Source organism: Sciurus carolinensis, chromosome 4 (genome assembly GCF_902686445.1).
Source record: "Sciurus carolinensis chromosome 4, mSciCar1.2, whole genome shotgun sequence".
Taxonomy (NCBI): domain Eukaryota; kingdom Metazoa; phylum Chordata; class Mammalia; order Rodentia; family Sciuridae; genus Sciurus; species Sciurus carolinensis.
Genome location: NC_062216.1, coordinates 170931361 through 170949973, shown reverse-complemented (window position 1 = coordinate 170949973; position 18613 = coordinate 170931361). Strand labels below are relative to the sequence as shown.

The 18613-nt window shown below is 53.8% G+C and overlaps 1 protein-coding gene across 6 annotated transcripts in view; it reads left to right on the top strand.

Moving 5' to 3' along the window:
* Pacsin2 (protein kinase C and casein kinase substrate in neurons 2) overlaps window positions 1–18613 on the top strand; it is a 104525-nt gene that overhangs the window by 73181 nt on the left and 12731 nt on the right. For 5 of the 6 annotated variants that reach the window (XM_047549243.1, XM_047549241.1, XM_047549238.1 and 2 more), the window contains exons 2-5: window positions 1289–1426; window positions 9955–10111; window positions 11932–12167; window positions 13706–13861. In XM_047549243.1, coding sequence (XP_047405199.1) covers window positions 1367–1426; window positions 9955–10111; window positions 11932–12167; window positions 13706–13861 — 609 coding nt within the window. In that variant the 5' untranslated portion in view covers window positions 1289–1366. The remainder of the gene's footprint in view (window positions 1–1288; window positions 1427–9954; window positions 10112–11931; window positions 12168–13705; window positions 13862–18613) is intronic. The other variant, XM_047549242.1, reaches the window with a different exon arrangement.

Genomic DNA, 18613 nt, shown 5'->3' with positions numbered 1-18613 from the left:
GGCAGACAGTTGGTGTCGAATGCTGGCCTTGACCATTTGTTACTTGGGGACTGGGGTGGCAGGTATTTAACCTCTGGCAGCATCAGTTTTCTCATCTGTAACTGAGACACAAGGAATAATAATTAGATTGCTTGTAACAATCATGATGACAGTAGTAATTATGTTGCTCTCTGTTCATAGCTCTTCGTGGACCAACCTTTGCTGTAAGCCCTCTTTGTGTTTTGCCTCACAGCAACTCTGTGATGCAGGTTCCTTTATTATGCCTTTTTTATAGATAAGGCAGTGGAGTCACGGAGAGGGTAGGTAACTTGCCCACTGTTGCCCAGCTAGTAAGTAGGGAGTCTGGGATTGGAGCCTGGGCAGCCTGTTTCTAGCGCCTGTGTTTATTACTGTATTTCTAGGCAGTCTCCCAAGAAATGGTGAGGATTAATGGGTGACATAAGGGGAGTACCCAGAACACAGCCTGGTACCTCGTAGGTGCTCCAAGAGGGTGCAGGCTCTACCCCGCCTCCTCCCACTGCTCAGTCGTTGGCCTCTTGGCCCCATGCTTAGGGATGTGCAGGAGGCTGGGACCAGAGGCCTCATCTGGGCTGCATGCAGGTCACTCTGGCAAAGCCGTCTGTGCCTGGGAAGGTGGTGGGCCCTTCATCTTACTATAGTAGGGGACGTGACTGCCCCTTGGCATGGGCCTGCCTTGAATCTGGTACTCAGAAATGATGGATTTGTCTTTCTCTTTCTAGCTGAGCCTCACACAGAGGGTGTGAGAATTAATTGGTTAAACTTGGGTTTCCCTGGCTGAGTCCATCAAGATAGGGAATGGGATCAATGCCTAACCAAAGAAGAATGGGGTGGAAACTGGAGAGAGTGGGGTCAGATGTTGAGGGTAGAATCGTGTCCACCAGGTGTCATCCCAGGCCTCGCCCCCCTCCCCCAGATGATTAGAATGGGCTGGGGCAGGCCTGGCCCAGGACCCTGCCCGCTTCCAGACCTCCCCCACACGTGACCTCTGCCCTTTCCCTGAGGGGGGGGGGAGACTGTCGGCCAGGGTATCAACCTGTCCGTCTGAGAACAAGGACTGTTCTTTAAGCTTCTCAGGAAGACGTTGAGGTCTGCTGGTCAGCATGAAGGCAGACGGGAGCAGGTGTGTGCCCGCCAGTGCCCAGAACTGGATCACGACTCTCCCATCCAAGGGAACACTCCAGCCGTGTGCGTGTGGGGAAGTCCTGAGATGGGCCGTGCTTTTTCCTCGGGAATGCGGAAACACAGCACCTGTGCTTTTCTCCCATAGGTGTGTCTGCAGATCTTGAGCATCTGGAGCTGACCCTGAGCCCGAGCGCTCGCTGCCGCCGCCTCAGCCTTTGGAGAGATGTCTGTCCCCTATGACGACTCCGTGGGCGTGGAGGTGTCCAGTGACAGCTTCTGGGAGGTAAAGCCTCGCACCCTGCTGCTGATGCAGAGCCCAGGCCGCAGTCCTGGCTGCTGTGTGTTTGGCGAGATGACGAGGCAAACACACCCCAGAGCAGCCAGGCACTTGCGGTCAGGTCTAGATGGCGGCAGGAGAGGGGTCGGCCAGTTCGGGCATGCCTTCCCTGAGTGAAGGAGATGCTTGCCCTGTAGGAGTCAGATGCCTAAAGAGGTCTGGGCCCTTTGTTCAAGGTCTCCTCCACCTGCCCGCCCATCCTCAGATGTCTTTTTTTGTGCTCAGCAGCTATGTGACCAGGAGCAGCACAGGCGATTACCCAATGTAGCCTGAGGCAGCTTTACAGGCAGCTTTGCGTTTGTTGGAATGGAGATGGCAGTGTGACTTCATGCTGCTGCAGGGTGCAGGCAGGGGGCCAGAGGGCTGAGCGCACTCCCTTGAACCTGGCAGCATCTGCCTGCTGCCCTGTGCCCGAGAGGACCTCCCTTCTTGGCTGCAGTGTGAAGGTTTTGTGTTTTGTTTTGTTTTGTTTTGTTCCAGAAGCCATTCTTCCTGAGCCTCACTTACTTTTCCTGCCCACTGATTGAAGGAAAGTCAACATTTTTTGTTGTTTGGGTGGTGCTGGGATGGAACCCAGGGCCCCATGCATGGGAGGCAAGTGTTCTACCACTGAGCTACACCCCCAGCCTAGAAAGTCAGCTTTTGATCAAATGTTATCCCTGTGGCAAAACTCCTTGAGCTTTTGGCAATTGTGGGTTTCATGAAAGAAAAAAAGCACCACTTTGCAGTTAAAAAGATCTGGGCTCTGGTTCTAGCCAGGCCGCCACAGCTGTGTGACCATGGGCAAGTTGCTCAACTCATCTGAACCTCAGGCTCTTTTTCTGTAAAGGGTGGATACTGGTCCCCAGGGGAGGCTGCCAGATAAATCAGAGAAACAGCCATCAGCCCCACATGGGTCCCTCCGACACAGGAGCTCCAGTGATGGAAGAGTGAGGGTGACGTCCTGGTGTTTGCTGGAACAGCAAGAAACAGCTTCAGAAAACTAAAGTAATTGGGGGTATCAGTTTGTGTCAAGTCAGACGTCGTCTGTGTTCTGATTTAATGGAGACAGGTGGTCACAGAAGCCCAAGGTTTGAGCTAAGGGACTCAAGTGTCCATCAGTACTCTCCTTTCCTGTTTTGGTGAAAGGCCACAATTGACTTTGAACTAAATTCTTCATTCCATTATAAGTATGTACTTAGTCTGATGTGGTGCTACTTGCACAGTCCCTGCTCTCTGGAGGCTGAGGCAGGAGGATCTCATGAGCCCAGGAGTTCAAGGTCAGACTGGGCAAAACTGCAACCTGTCTCAAAGAGCTGCTTCCTGGGGTGTGAGGGGGTGCTTTCTTCCAACTGGACCTCCATTTCTTTCCCAGGGAGTGCTTCCTCCAGGAAGCCTTCCTTGACCATTCCTGGCCAACTTTGGCAGCCTTCGTGCCTGCTCATCCAGGTCTTATTGTCACTGCTTGCTTCTTCATCTGTACTGTGAACTCCCTGCCATCGAGGACGTGTTTCTCATGTGACAGTCTGGGACTCAGCAGAGGGCCTGACAAGCTGAATGGTTGCTGAATGACTGAAGGGAGGAGTGGGTAGGGTGCGAGTTCATCCGAAAGGGTGAGACCAAACTGGGCAGTGCCATGGCTGCTCTCGAGACACACACACACACACACACACACACACACATTTGGAATAAGGTATGTACTCAGATACCCATAATACTGAGCGGAAATCATTCTTCCTGGAAGCATTTATAGAGCACCTACTAGGCGCCAAGCTCTCTTCTGGCCTTGGAGATGGATAAAGCAGATAGAAGGGACTTAAATGGTCCCAATCAGAGGCTGTGTGGATCCAACAGCAGGCCCGCCCTCCCAGCTGGGAGCACCAACTGGGTTGAGGTGCCATCGGGCTGCCTGCCGTTGGAGAGCGGTGACTCCCTGTTCCCTGTCGTGTCCCATGCTGGGTGCACATGCTTGTACGCGAGCTTTTGAGCTGTGAGCTTTTCTGAGGGCATGTTAAGCAACAAGGAGTCTAGAAATGAAAACCAGTGCTCTCGGCTGGCTTTCCCTACTAGGCCTGCAGCCCTTCCAGGGTTGCAGTTTCTCCTTGCAGGCAAGAGACCCAGGCTCACAGGAGTTCAGAACTGCCGGCCTCACGTAGGGAGAAGGCGTGGAGGTGGGCACAGGCCTGTGTGCGTAGCCTCCCAGCCTCTGCTAGAAGAGAACCATCCTCTGCAGCGATGGCCGCAAGTGAAGTGCTGCTTCTGTGTTGTGGGCTCAGAGTGGCGAGGGGCCTGCGAAGCTAGGCCAGCGCTCCAACGCTGAGCTACTTCCCACCTTTTTTTATTTCATTTCGAGCAAGGTCTTGCCAGGTTGCCCAGGCTGTCGCCGAACTTGAAGTGCTGCTTCGACTTCCCGAGTTGCTGGGCTGTCGGTGTGCAGCACCACACTGGCTCATCCTGTGCCTGACAGCCTTCAGCACCCCAGCTGCACCCGTTATTGGCTGCTGTCCTGTGGACCTGCTTGGCTTGTGGTGCCAGTGCCTAGCCCTGGGCATGGGATGTGGTAGGAACTTGGTAGTTGAAGGGATGAGCGGTAGTGGTGCTTGGGCAGAAGTGGCTGAGGGTCCTCCCAAGAGCTCTCCCACTGCGGAGCCCCAGTGTGTCCTCTCTGGGCGCCTGGGTTCCGGTGCAGAACTGGCCATTCCAGCAGGCAGGTGCTGGACCTCCAGACTGCTCACTGCATGCAGGGTAGACACCATAGGGTAGAGCAGCCCTGGCTGGTGCCAGTCCCCTTCATCTAGCTACCCAGTAAGAGTCAGCAGCCAGCCAGGTGGTGTGTCTTAGCTGCTGCCACAGAGCATGGAACCTGTCATTTTGGTTTCAGTTGTGCCTTCCATGTGCACTGTGTACAGCATGCCCTGGAGCCTGTGCGCTCACCATTGCTGATGCTAGGGACAGTTGAGTTGTGCTTTTATTGGGGGAACGAAAGGCAGAGGTCAGGGTGTGTCCGCACAGGCAGAATCAGCAGCCAGGGCTGGCCTGCTCTGTCATGACCAACTCCCTGTGCCAGATGTCCCACACACTGGTGCTGACTGGCGCTGGACCAGCAACAGTCAATGGATGAGCACATTGACATCCAGAGCCTCTGGGATCAGAGCAGAGCCAGGGTCTAAGTGGCTCCTGAGCCCAGTGGGCATCTGCAGTGTCAGCTCTGCACTTAGCAGGGCCCTCAGTAGTGTGCGCAAGCTTGCACACGTGGTGATAGGAGCGGTGGCAGAAATAGACCCTCCTCGGCCAGGTGGCCTCCTGGCTGTCCCATGTTTATACTGGCTGAGTGTTTGCCTCCTGAGAGCTCAGCACTTCAGGGTTTGTGCCATGGGGATACTTCTCCTCTGCTGATGACTTTTGCTTTCTCCCCAAGTTTCCGTGATGTGGAAGTAACTTGTTTAAGCTGTTGGGCACACAGTTTCCTTTCTACCCAGTAGAGTTTAGAGTGGGAGAGGCCTTTAGCCTCCATGAGATGTTGTTGGTTTGGGCTGGCAGGTGGGGGTGGAGGTAACCAGGAACAGTCAGTGGGGCTGGGGGTGCAGGGCAGCGGGGTCATAAGTAAACAGGAATCCAGACTCAGGTGGACTAAGGGCAGGGGGGCAAGAGAACTGGGAGGGCGCATGGCAGGGGTCTCTGAGGAACTGCCACCTCCAGCTGCCAGCTGGTGATTCCCTACCAGAAGGTTTTGGCTTTGTACCTTAGGGGCTGGCCTGATCTCTGATGGCTCTAGAATTGCCCCTGCCTCCTTTTGCTGTTAGTTGGGGATGCCTCCAGGTTCTGAGAGCAGCTGACCTTCAGCAGGCACTTGCACACCCAGGAAGAGGATCTTGCTGTCCCCCGGTGGCAGCCAGGTGCCTGCCATGCATCTGGCACCTTGCTCAGGTGCAAGGGGTCCTGAAGAGAACGACGGCCCGGCCCTCTGCAGCCGTGGACCATACTTCTGCTGTTGCCAGCAATTGCTGAAGGATGAAGGGCAGTGAGGCATGCGTTCCTGCCCAGGAGACCAGGAGGTATAAGGGGAGTGTCGGGGGTGACAACACGCAGGCCTGGCCTGTACTGTCAGTGTGAGCACCTGGGCGGAGCAGCGCCAGGCCTCCCGGCCGTGCAGCACCAGGGGCACAGGCGCGGCAAACCTGGCGATGGGCTTGGGAGGGAGTTCAGCTCAAAAACAGCTTTGTTTAAATGCATCCTTCCTCTTTCTTTTATGTGTTCTGCCTTTGACTCAGGATCTGAATATTGAAGTTTCTGAGTTTCTAGTTCATCTATTTTTTAGTTTCTCATTTTGAACATTTTGATTAAAATTGATGACTCAGTTGATCTTTGAAGTTTTTGAAATCTGGGATTTTTTGTTTTAAACTATCAAAGAGTAAGGGATGCCTTTGCAGGATAGGGAGCCTTATTTTCTTCCCCCTCCTACTTGATGAACACCAGATCCTGAAACAAAGGGTGGAGCCAGCCTGTGTGGGGCAGGAACCAAACACTCAGAGCTGAAGCCCGAATGAGGCCCCAGGAAAATAGTAGTAGTCATGCTTATGAGCCAGGAGCTTGCAGGTCCAACTCCAGGGGTTGGGAACCGAGGCCCTTGGTAAAGCAATAGCAGCAGTAGCAGGCCCAGACCAGACCCTCTTGGGGCGCTACAAGGTAAAGAGCATCACCCTGTTTTGCAGATGGGGGTCCCAGTGAGCTTGGGTGTTATCTGGGGTGGTGTTTCAGGGAAGCACCCAGCTGAGGGCTTAGGACACATCAGGATCCTAGGGTTGGGTGCAAGAAAGTTGGGGACAGGAATTTGGGGATCTCAATAGAATCTGTGCAGAGAACACAGTTTGGTCTCTGGAAGCAAGGCACAGATTCAGTGGTTTTCCAAACACAACCCTTTACACTTTGGTGTCTTTAAGCACACATGACAAATATCACAACTCCAAAATCAATTGTCACTCCTGTTTGGAAAGGAGGATTCAGAGGAGGACTTGGAATGGATGGTCAGAAGGTTGCCTGAGAGGGGAGGCCCTGCGGGTAAGTACAGGACACAGCATCTGCAAGAGACTTAAAGCTGCAGAGCACCGTCCTGGGGAGAAGGGACTCTGTCCTGAACCTGCAGCCTGCCTGGGACACCAGTGGGCTCGGGATGAGCTAAGTGTTGCAGGCTGCAGTGAGGGAGCAGTGAGGCCCTGCTGGCTGTGCTAAGGTGGCTCCGCCAGCACTGGGACAGAAGCGTGCTGCTCCTCTGCCCCATGGGGTTATGGCGCCATGACGCTTGGAGAGCTGAGTCTTTTGTACTGTTCGTGGGCGGAGCTTGTGTGACTCACTGGGCTGGGCTTGATAAGTAAGGAGCACAAGTTACTTCATTGCTGGTGCCTCTGAGCCCTCAGAAACTCCTTGGTCCCCTCACCCAACTGGTGCGGAGAAGACGTGGAGTGCCCTGGTGTGCCCGGCCTGAAGAATGGAGAAGACAACGTTCCGAGTCTTGCCCTAGAAGCCTACTCTTTTAATATAATTTGGAGTGTGGCAGCAGAGCCCACACAGGGTGACGAGGGTGGGCCGGGCTGAGCTGCGGCAGGAGGCCACCGAGGAGACGTGTGTGCGCTCAGGCTGCGCTGGCCGGGCCACCCTGTCGGCCAGAGTGCCCCTTCCCGCCTGCACCTGTTACTCCTCTGGCTGTCAGTCCCACAGGGTGGACAGTTTGTTCCATTACGTTCCTGCACCTCATGCATCCCCACCACACAGCAGGTGTTTTTTAAATGTCGTGGGTGGCAGAGGGTATATTGCCAGACCCTCAGAAGTTGAGCATTAGGAATGCCGTGGCGGGAAGCTGGCTGCCGTGAGTGGTGACAGGTCCAGCTCAATTGAGATCCCAGAACTTGAAGGCTTGGGAGTCATCCACGCCTCGCCTTCCCTGTCTGAGTGGACAAGATGATGAGATGGAGCCAGAGGCCAGGCTGAGTCAAGTGAGCACCCGGAGCAGCGCCTGCTTCTGTCCCATGCTCTCCCAGGCTCAGCTGCGACCCAAGGGGCAGAAATGCAGAGAGAGACTCCTACGAGGTCACACATTTAGGGGCAGGGCCAGATCCGTGCTGCTTCCCCGTGAGAGCCAGGGGAGGGCAGGCGGCCTCTGGGGGCGCATGAGTTATCCGAAGCCCATTTAGCCCTCTCGTCGCCATCTGTAGGATTGTAATTAAGGAATCCCCAGAAGGGCTGTCTTTCACCCTTGTCCTTCAAGCCTGACAAGAGGGTACTAGAGCTGCTCTGTGACCTTGCTCTGCTTTGGATAAACTGTTTGACTGTGAGGTCCGTAGACTTGCCTGGAAGGACGTGGCCAGGAGCCTTTCCTTGTGACCAGCTTAGTACCGCTGGCTCACCACGATGGAGGGCAGCTGTGTCGCTTCCACACAGGGTCACAGGTTAAAAGACATGATGGTTCTGTGCACGGCCTGGTGGCTCCACGCACTCTTATTGTGGATCCAGTGGTGGTCACAGGGCCAGTACAGTTTCCTCAGCCACCTCCAGGACCACCGACTCCTTCATGGAAGCCTGAATTGTGCACTTGCTGAGAGAGCCCTCCCTATTCACGACTGCCTTTCAGGTCTCAGGAGTTATTTAAGTGTGAACTGCAGCTGCGCTGTGTGCTGGTGAATCTTACCAAAGCATGACTTGTTAGGAAGTATCTTTCTCCAAGGGTCTGGGACAGGGGACGAGTGGGTGGGCTTTTGGAGGCCCAGTGCCTGCTTTGGTGGTCATCGCCTATTTGAGAACTGCATCCCAGTTCCGTGGCAAGCACTGAGGCCAAGTTAGGGTTGTGATTACCTGTGCTTCTCTTGCCTCCAGCTCAGTAGTACTGAGCTGTGTTTTATCAGGCTTTTTCTCCCATCCAGCTGTAAATTTCAACATGATAGTGAGGCCCCATTGTAGGAAGGCAAGTGCATGCCTCCACTTCTAATAGGCTGTGAACACACTCGCTTTTGCCTTGGAAAAGGGCCTGCTGAAGTTTGGAACCAGAGCCCAGGTGCCGCCCTGGGGCTTGCTGAACTGCTCACCTTGCTGAGGAGGTCCTGCCAGGCCACACCTGGGAGGAGGGGCGTCTGTGGAGGGAAGGACTAGGCACAGGTGGGGTCCCAGATCTGTTCTCACGCTGCAGCCAGTAGGTTGGAAATCAGGCCAGTAGGGTTGGGTGGCGGGTATCTGTGCTGGGCAGGGCTCATCCCAGCCTGTTCAGAGCTGTGGCCGCAGTGACAAGCTCTTCTCAAGATGCCACATCCCTTTTCTCTCCCCTTGCCATCTGTGTGCAGGGCCCAGGGTTTGTTTCTCTACAAGAGCTCACCCCCTACCCCTGCCTTCTGGCAGACCCCCTGACCCTGCTCCTCACCTGGCCACCTCAGCTCAGGGCAGGAGACTCAGGAGTGCCGTGGGCGGGTCCACAGAGAGAACTGTGCCCTTTCTGCCAAAGAAGGCAAGAGTCCATCCTGTCATTGGGAGCTTCCAGGCTGGCTCTGCACAGAGAACGTCCTGGATGGTGGGCCAGGTAGAGACTGCTCCAAAAGGCAAAATGGATGAGAATTTCAGCTAAGATTTTTCAAGACAGTGAAGAGGAAGAGAATATACTCGATCCTTGTTTCTGTTGTTTCCTCGTTTGCTCTGGGTACCCAGGGTCAGCTGCCCTGTACCCTTGCAGGTCAGTGACTCAAAGGATGAAACATTAAACATTTGGATTTTCATCCCATATAAACATTTTGATTTTTACCCCATATTAGCCATTAAGGCCCTCTAAATTATAATTGTATTATTTCTAATCTAGATGAGCTAGTTTTCTCCTTTCACATGTAAAGCAAGCAGTCAAAACTCACTTTGCCCTTGACAAAGCAGGTAGGTGTTGAACTTTGCAGGAGTCTGCCTTCCTGCAACCATTTGAAAACCTGCCTTTAGCTCTAGCCCAGCTGCTGTAGCTGTGAGATCTTGGCAGACGCTAAGCCTTGGTTTCCTCATCTGTGAGAAGAAGATAGTTGTTCCTACTTGGTGGGGGCGGCAGTATCTGGAAGTTTGCAATACCTAGTCTGGTGCCTGGCCTGTGCTAAGTGCTCAATAACGGGGAAATGGTGTTTAGTAATAAATTAGGAAGTAATAATCCAGCATGTAGTGACATGAAAGCAGAAGGCTTTAGTTAAATGGCACCTCGTCTGGGAAGCCATCCCTGGCCCCTCAGTCTGCCTCCCTGACCCACAGGTCACTTTCTGCCCAGTACCTGGCCTGCACTGTGTTGAGAAGCTGTTTCCTGACTTAGGTGTCCCCTTTGGTAGCCCAAGCAGGGCTTATTGTCTAGCAGTGCAGGCTGTCCTTCAGATTGGGGACACAGAGTGAGCCGGGGGTCTGGTCAGCGTGGAGGCCATTTATGCAGCAGCAGGGCTGGCAGGTGAACAGCTGCCTGAGTGTCCACCTCACAGTGTGGCTCTGTCTCCTAGGTCGGGAACTACAAGCGGACGGTAAAGCGGATCGATGACGGCCACCGCCTGTGCAGTGACCTCATGAACTGCCTGCATGAGCGGGCGCGCATCGAGAAGACCTACGCCCAGCAGCTCACCGAGTGGGCGCGGCGATGGAAGCAGCTGGTGGAGAAGGGTAGGGGCGTGGTGCGCTTGGTTGCTCACCCCGGGGCTCTGGGCAAGTGCTTGACACTCTTTCTTCTGGGATCCCAATAGGAGGGCATCTTTCATTTCTGGGGCTGTGATTCTCATGGGCAGCTGGGTGTCGCCCTGTAGGCACAGGCTGGTGAACTTTTACCCCTTCCCTTGCGACTCTGAACTGCTCTTTGCAAGTGGCCCTTGAGTCTCCTGTTCCAGCCCTGTCGTCGGCAAGGCGCTCAGCCTTGCTGTCTAGCTGAGGGCTGGCTCTGGGGGAAGTTCCTGTCATCTGCAGGCTCACTGCTCAGCGCCTCGCCTTCGCACACCAGAGCTATTCATTTTTAAGCCTAGCCATGTAGATAAGGTTAGATGGTGACGCCTGTCTGGTTTCCTAGTTGTGGGTTTTAAAGGGAGTAACTATAGTGTTCCATGGCGGAGGTTTGTCCCTTTGCCCTCCCAACCCACCAGCTCAGAGGACACTGATGCCACTGTGTGGGTGGAACTCACTTCCCAGCCTTGGGGAGAGGGGGTGGATGCTTGATTGATTACAGGAGTTGCTGGGGCAGGCTCTCCCACCAGAGCCAGCTGACCTCAGAGGAGTCACCCAGGGAAGCCAGGCCCCTGGACAAGGGATCAGCCCTGCCTTGGCCAACTGCTTGTTCTTTCCCCGGATGCTGAAGCAGGTTGTGAGGGCTTACAGCACAGCCCCGCATAAGCTGCCTGAGCTTTTGTCCCCTTTCCTTGGGGACTCTTTGTAAACACCCCTGAGTCTCCTGTTCCAGCCCTTGTCATCCCCAGGACACAGGGCGGCGTGCTGGCTAACTCAGAACTTGGGTTCGGGGCCCCGGGTTGTGGAGAGCCCCTCAGCCCTGAGGGAGGAAGAACGCCCTCAGCACAGGGCAGCCTCCGGCAGCCTCTCCACCTGCCGGCGGTGTTGCCGGCCTCTCCTCGTGGATCTGGCCGTGGCACTGTTGACTCAGGCAGGACGAGGGGCACGCTCATGTTGCAGTCCAAGGGATTAGTGGTTCCGAGGGGTCACACTTCTGCTCCCCAAGCCCTAGAGTTGTGTGCCCACTCCTCTGTCCTTGCTCGGCCCAGGCACTGCTACTCCCCATGAGTACCTCAAGGACCTGGCCAGGGTCTCTCATTTTTACCCTCAGCTTTGTCACAGCTCTTGCCCTTCCCCTACCGGGTCCTCTTATCAAAAGTGACAGACCAGATTAAGTTTCCTTCCTGAGCACTGTGGACCAGAACAGCCAGGAGCCCCCTGCTGCACTCTAGAGATTACATGCAGGCTGGTCTTCTCCTCTCCTTCTTACCCTCCCGGTCTTTTTTTCCCCCGCCATCCCGCGGTGCTGGGGATTCGATCCCCGGTCCTTCTACATGCAAGGCAAGTGCCCTGTGAGATGGGCTATATCGTCAGCACTCCTCCCCTCCCCTGCCAACAAGACAGTCCTCCATCCCATGAGCATTCTGGCCTCTGCTCTGGGCTGGGAGCCTTCCTGGGAAGGAGACAGCCGCAGCACTGGCAAGGGTGGCCTGAGAGCCGTGCCAACAGGCGTGGGTGTGGTGGGTGCAGAGCAGCTGGGACAGAGGGGGCTCATTTCAGAAAGTCCTCCCTTTTCTGGCCATCTTTAAACAAATTAACACTTCCAAAGTGCAGAAATTTTCATTTTAAAGAGCTCACTCCTTTTAAAAAAGAAAAAAAAAATAAGGAAACGTGTGTGGGCCAGGCTGTTGCCACGTGAACTGCTGCAGGGGGCTGGGAATCCCCAACAGCAGCTGCAGCCCAGTAACCCAGTTCTCCTCCCGCGCCAGGGCCACAGTATGGAACGGTGGAGAAGGCCTGGATGGCGGTCATGTCTGAGGCCGAGAGGGTGAGCGAGCTGCACCTGGAGGTGAAGGCCTCGCTGATGAACGAGGACTTCGAGAAGATCAAGAACTGGCAGAAGGAGGCCTTTCACAAGCAGATGATGGGCGGCTTCAAGGAGACCAAGGAAGCGGAGGACGGCTTCCGGAAGGCCCAGAAGCCCTGGGCCAAGAAGCTGAAAGAGGTGCCTCCCTCCCACAGGCTACCGCTGGCTCGGCCTCTGTCCTGCTGGATGCCTCACCACCAGGACTCCCTCCCCCCAATACTCGCAGGAGCTCCTGCTGCTGCCTTAGCCATGGGAGGCCACAGGTGGCAGAGAAAAAGCCACCCCTCAGGCCAGAACCTGGTGACTGACATCTCCCCAGATCCCAGACACTGAGTGTTTCGTGTACTTTCTTTAAATTTACTCCTTACCAGCCCATCTGACAGATGGGGAAACAGGATCAGAACTGTACATTAGCAGCGGAGCTCAAGGTGCCAGCTCTCGCGCCCTAACAGTACTTCCCCCAGCCTGGGGAACGGTTTGCTAGAGAGAACAAGTCCCTTCACATTAGTAGAAAGGAGTGACTTTTGTCATTTATTTTGCTTGGGTTTTTCTCCTAAATTTTGCAAAGGGTACTGATACTCCATTTTCTAAAATTAGCAACCAGTCTTGGAATCTGCTCAGGCCCCTGCTGGCTGGCATCCAACCTCAGCCACCCCAACCCTCAGCTGGCACTGTGCCCTGCTGCAGCCTGGCTCCCTTCTCTGCTAGGCATGCCTCCCCCTCCATGTGGCTTTTCTCAGGAGCTGTGCTGCCTTCCTTCTCAGAATCATCCAGAAAATGCCTCCAGTCTCTGGGTTTTTACAGACTCTCCCTTTCTGTCTCTTGGCTTTTTCCTTCCTGCCCCGGGCCCACTCACAGTGGAACTATGTCCCCTCACAAGGCCGTTGCTAGGAATGCCCCTTTCCCTCAGAGTGAACCTGGCGCTCTGGCGCCCGTCAGGAACCGTCTTTTAAGGCCACATGTGTTAACCGCCATGCAAGTGCACATGCGTGTGCGTGTGAACTCACGGTGGCAGCGTGTGGGCCTCCCAGCACAGCCTGGGCCTGTTTACTCACTCACAAGAGAGCACTTTTGGAACGTCACTGCCTGGCACCTACTTGGCTGGCCACACCTCCTCCTCATTGTTGCTCCCTGTCACCTCAGCTGGCTTTCTCCAGCCATTTATGATTCTGTCAGGCCACCTGGTGTCGCCTGGCTCTTCCCTGCTTTGCCCTCCACCTGGGCACTTACCACCTTCTGACTTACTCTAGCATTTTGTTCTGCATTTGGCTCCCCCAGCTCAAATGTAGCTTTGTGAAAGCCCAGGTTCTTTTTTTTTTTTTTTTGGGTGCTGGGAATTGAACCCAGGGCCTTGTGCTTACAAGGCAAGCACTCTACCGACTGAGCTATCTCCCAGCCCCCCGACTGAGCTATCTCCCAGCCCCGCCCGGGTTCTTTTGTCCTTGGCTGTGTCACCAGTGCCTAAACCTACAGGTGACACAATGCAGGCACTCGGTCAGTATTTGCAGAGCGAGGTTCTTTGTTGGATCTATTGCAGTGATGGAGTGCATAGGACTGTGCCTGCTTTCGCCTCTCGCTCTGCAACCCCGCAGCCCACATTCCCACGGTCGGCGTGTCCTCTGGAGAGGAGCCTGGACTTTCAGCAACAAGGTCTTCAGCACTCATTCTCCCTGTAGGTAGAAGCAGCAAAGAAAGCTCACCACGCAGCCTGCAAAGAAGAGAAGCTGGCCATCTCCCGAGAAGCCAACAGCAAAGCGGATCCATCCCTCAACCCCGAGCAGCTCAAGAAATTGCAAGACAAGGTAGAAAAATGCAAGCAAGATGTCCTGAAGGTAAACTGTGCCATGTCTGACCCATAGTAAGCCTTTTGCAATTGCTTGGTTGGCTGGGTGGGTAGAGAGAGAAATATCAGCAAAACAAGTCCCTTCCCTCTGGGTACTGTGGCCCCTACCTCAGGCGAGGGACAGCCAAGTGCTGGGCAGGCAGGAACAGGGGAGGAGGTGCCCAAGTGGGAGGAGTTGGTACTTGTGGCTTCCCAGTAGAGCTTGGGTGGCTGCAGGGAAGAGCAGCCTGTGCAGGGGCAGAGGGGAAGAGGCACAGTCAATGGCAGGAACTGCCATGGAGGCTGAGACAAAGGGTCATGAAGACTGGATTGCCAGTGGCCTCCTTGGCCAGGCAGAGTGAGGAGCTTGCATGCTTGCTGAGGGAGGCTGGAGCCCAGGGAGGGAGGACAGGTGTGGAGGGTCACAGCTGTTCAGAAGTTTGGAGGGAGCACTGTGGCCAGAACCCAGTAGGGCGATGGAGGACTGGAAGACATATCTTAGAGCTCATAGGAGAGCAAGGGCTGGGAGAGGGATGGAGCTATCCTGCTTTCATGGCAGTGCCAGGCTCCAGAGAGCATGGCAGAGGCTGCCGGAGCTCGGGCAGCAGGCAGTGGCTTTTGAAGAGGAGACAGTGCCCAGGCAACTTCGCGTCCTGGGTATGCATCTGTTTCCCTTGTAAAAGAAACTTCTGCCTCCAGGTGCTAGTGAGGAGATCACAGCAGGTGATTTTGTAAACTGATGTGCCTCATAGAGACTGGTAACAATTCTTCCCGGAAGATCCCTGAATCACAGGAGTTTAGAAGCTAGGTGGCATGTTGTAATTTTAAAGTTTCTTAGAAGTGAGCAGCTGGGCCCCTTGTCCCCACCTCCCCTCCTCTGCTCTGTGGTGAGGAGTGGCTAGAGGGTGCCCTTTCTGAGAACCTGCCTCTGTGGTCTGGGCACACCTGGACCGGTGGAGCAGATGGACTGGAGTTAGCGAGGGCCACGCTCCACAGATAGAACTTGAGGCCACAGGAGAGGCTAGAGGTGGATTTACAGCCACCTGCCAACCTCTCTAGGCCTGAGTTAAGCGTCATCATGCGCTGTGGATTGGGTGGTGGCATGCCTGTTTTGTGAGAGAGGCAGCCAAGCTCAGAGAGTTGAAGCCACATGTTGCCTGGTAACACAGGAGCAGGGATTCTGACCAGAGCACACGTCTTTGCACATGTTCCCCTGCTAGGGTAGAAGTGTGATCTTGTGGGAGTCCATCAAGTGTCAGGATCCCTCAGGACCAGTGCCTCCATTGCTGGGGTGGAGCCAAGAATTAGGGTGTTTTAAAGCACTCCAGTGCCTCTCTGTGGGATCAAATGAGGGACCTGGGCCTACTTGGTGGATGTGGGGGATGCCCCTCAGTTTTAAGAAACAAGCCAAGGACCTGGGCATGGTGGCACAGGCCTATAATCCCAGCAGCTCAGGAGGCTGAGGCAGGAGGATGGCAAGTTTGAAGCCAGTCTCAGCAACTTAGCAGGGCCCTAAGCAACTTAGTGAGACACTGTCTCTAAATAAAATATAAAAAGGGACTTGGGGTATGGCTCAGTGGTTAAGCACCCCTGGGTTTAATCCCTGGTACCAAAAAAATAAATAAGAAACAAGCCAAGGAACTCTTCAGCCCTGGCCAGGATCCAGGGAATTAGGTGCACTAGAGGGCGTGTGGAAGAAAGATGGAACATCTCTTTGTGGGGAGCCGGGGGTGGGGGTGCTTTCATGTTTCACAGCCACCCAGAACACACACAACAGAGCTGTGCTTTTGCAGAACAGACGTGCGGTGTCTGTAGGGTAACTAGGGCACTTTGCAGTGGGTTCTCTCCTGGGGCCCTCCCCACCTCTGTGTTCTGCCAGTGTGTATGTGCCTCAGAGGTCCTTATGGCCTAGAGTCCTGCAGAAGAGCCCAGTCCCTCCCCGATCCTTCTAAATGCCAATGCTGACTGGTTGCACAAGGACTTCCATTTTTCTAGTGTTCAGGCAGGGATTGCATCTTGCAGCATCCATCAGAGAGGAAGTTCTTGCATTCAGTACCAGAATACTGCAGTCCACAGGAGGGCGAGGGCTGCCTCTCCAAGCAGACTGTGAATATTCTCTGGGAACTTTCTGCCAGCTCTACATGCGGTCTCCTGAATAGTGATGACCCAGCTCAGTACGTGGGCTGTGTTGGGGGAGGAGCAGGGCTCAGCACAGACTGGAGACAGGAGGAGTTCAGGGGTGGGAACACCCACTGGTGCTCCCAGGAAGCCACCTGTGTCTCCAGCTCCTGTCCCACAATCCCTGAGTGCTGGAGCCCACCGCCCTGCATGCCGTGTGTCTGAGCTGGGGCTCCTGTACAGGTTTTCCTGGGTAGTGGGCACAAGGCAGTGCTGATGGAGATGGTGAATAACCACAGTGGCTGTGGAACTCTCTTCCCACTGAGGATTCTCCAGTCCTGGCAGGGATGACCACCTCCTGTGTCCTTAGAGGACCCAAACTTGGCTACCTTTGAGAACTCAAAACAGGAAAGATGAAACCCAGATGCCAGGAGAGGGTCAGAGGAGGAGTGGGGACTCAGAGAATGGGTGGGACCTGCTCTCAGGAATTAGGGTTTTTTGAAGCCTGGGAAAGGCTTCAAGAAGAGGGGCCTCTGCTGGACAGGGTGGTACACACTAATCCCAGCTACTTGGGACCTGAGGCAGGAGGTTTACAAATTTGAGGCTAACCTGGGGAACTTAGTGAGACCCTGTTTCAAAATTTTAAAGGGACTAGAGATGTGGCTTACATGTAGACCCCTCCTGGGGTATCTTTAGAATACAGAGGGGTATCCCAGCACCTGAGTCAGAGAACGGTGACTGGGAGGGCAGCAGGATGGGCAGGGTGGGCAGAACAGGCTCAGCATCCTGGGGGAGCAGGGAAGGTGCCTCAGAGGCCTGCAGGTTTGGGAGGACTCAATCCTTCCCCAGAAGGCCCACACATGAAAGGGAGGCCAAAGCAGAGTTCCCAAGTGGAGCCCCTGACTATCCTGTTTCTAAGGGTCTCAGATTGGAGAACCAGTGACCCCAGCCCTGCTATGCCTCACGCCCGCCCAGGAGTCTGCCACCAGAAAGCAAAATCCCCTGGCCAGCAGAGCAGTGGGCCAGCATGTCATGGTGGACAGGGTGTGAAGTCTTCGTGGACATGGCTACTGACCCCAGCACCTGCCTGCCAGGCACTCACATTGGCCACTTCTTGGGAGCCTTGTGTTTGCTAGCTGTCCCTGGGTGCTCTTGAGACAGGGATGAAACCCTTTCTCAGGACCATCTGGGGAGGGGCAGCAGTGTGAGGGCCAGAGTGGGCTGGGAATGAGGGTTGAGACCTTGCGGATGCCTGCTTCGTGCACCCTTGTGCCTGTTGTTTGAGCTCAGAACACTGTGAGGTAGGAAGTGTGCCCATTTTTTGGTAAGGAAAATGAGGCCCCAAGAAAACGAGTGCTGTGGGTTCAGCCCCGCTGGCCAGAGCACTTAGAGTGTGAGCTTTACTTGGAATCAATCTAACTAAAGAGGTAAAAGATCTCTACAATGAGAACTTCAAAACGTCGAAGAAAGAAATTGAGGAAGACCTTAGAAGATGGAAAGATCTCCCATGTTCTTGGTTAGGCAGAATTAATATTGTCAAAATGGCCATACTACCAAAAGTGCTATACAGATTCAATGCAATTCCAATTAAAATCCCAATGACGTACCTTACAGAAATAGAGCAAGCGATCATGAAATTCATCTGGAAGAATAAGAAACCCAGAATAGCTAAAGCAATCCTTAGCAGGAAGAATGAAACAGGGGGCATCGCAATACCAGAACTTCAACTATACTACAAAGCAATAGTAACGAAAACGGCATGGTATTGGCACCAAAGTAGACAGGTAGATCAATGGTACAGAATAGAGGACATGGACACAAACCCAAATGTATACCATTTTCTCATACTAGATAAAGGTGCCAAAAATATGCATTGGAGAAAAGCCTCTTCAACAAATGGTGCTGGGAAAACTGGAAATCCATATGCAACAGAATGAAACTAAACCCCTGTCTCTCACCCTGCACAAAAATCAACTCACAATGGATCAAGGACCTTGAAATCAGACCAGAGACCCTGCATCTTATAGAAGAAAAAGTAGATCCAAATCTTCAACTTGTTGGCTTAGGATCAGACTTCCTTAACAGGACTCCCATAGCACAAGAAATAAAAGCAAGAATCAATAACTGGGATAGATTCAAACTAAATAGCTTTCTCTCAGCAAAGGAAACTATCAGCAATGCGAAGAGAGAGCCTACAGAGTGGGAGAATATCTTTGCCACTCATACTTCAGATAGAACACTAATTTCCAGAATATATAAAGAACTCAAAAAACTCTACACCAAGAATACAAATAACCCAATCAACAAATGGGCTAAGGATGTGAACAGACGCTTCACAGAAGAAGATCTACAAGCAATCAACAAACATGAAAAAATGTTCACCATCTTTAGTAATAAGAGAAATGCAAATCAAAACTACACTAAGATTCTATCTCACCCCAATTAGAATGGTGATTATCAAGAATACAAGCAACAATAGGTGTTGGAGAGGATGTGGGGAAAAGGGTATACTCATACATTGCTGGTGGAGCTGCAAATTAGTGCAGCCACTCTGGAAAGCAGTGTGGAGATTCCTTAGAAAACTTGGAATGGACCCACCATTTGACCCAGCTATCCCACTCCTTGGCCTATACCCAAAGGACTT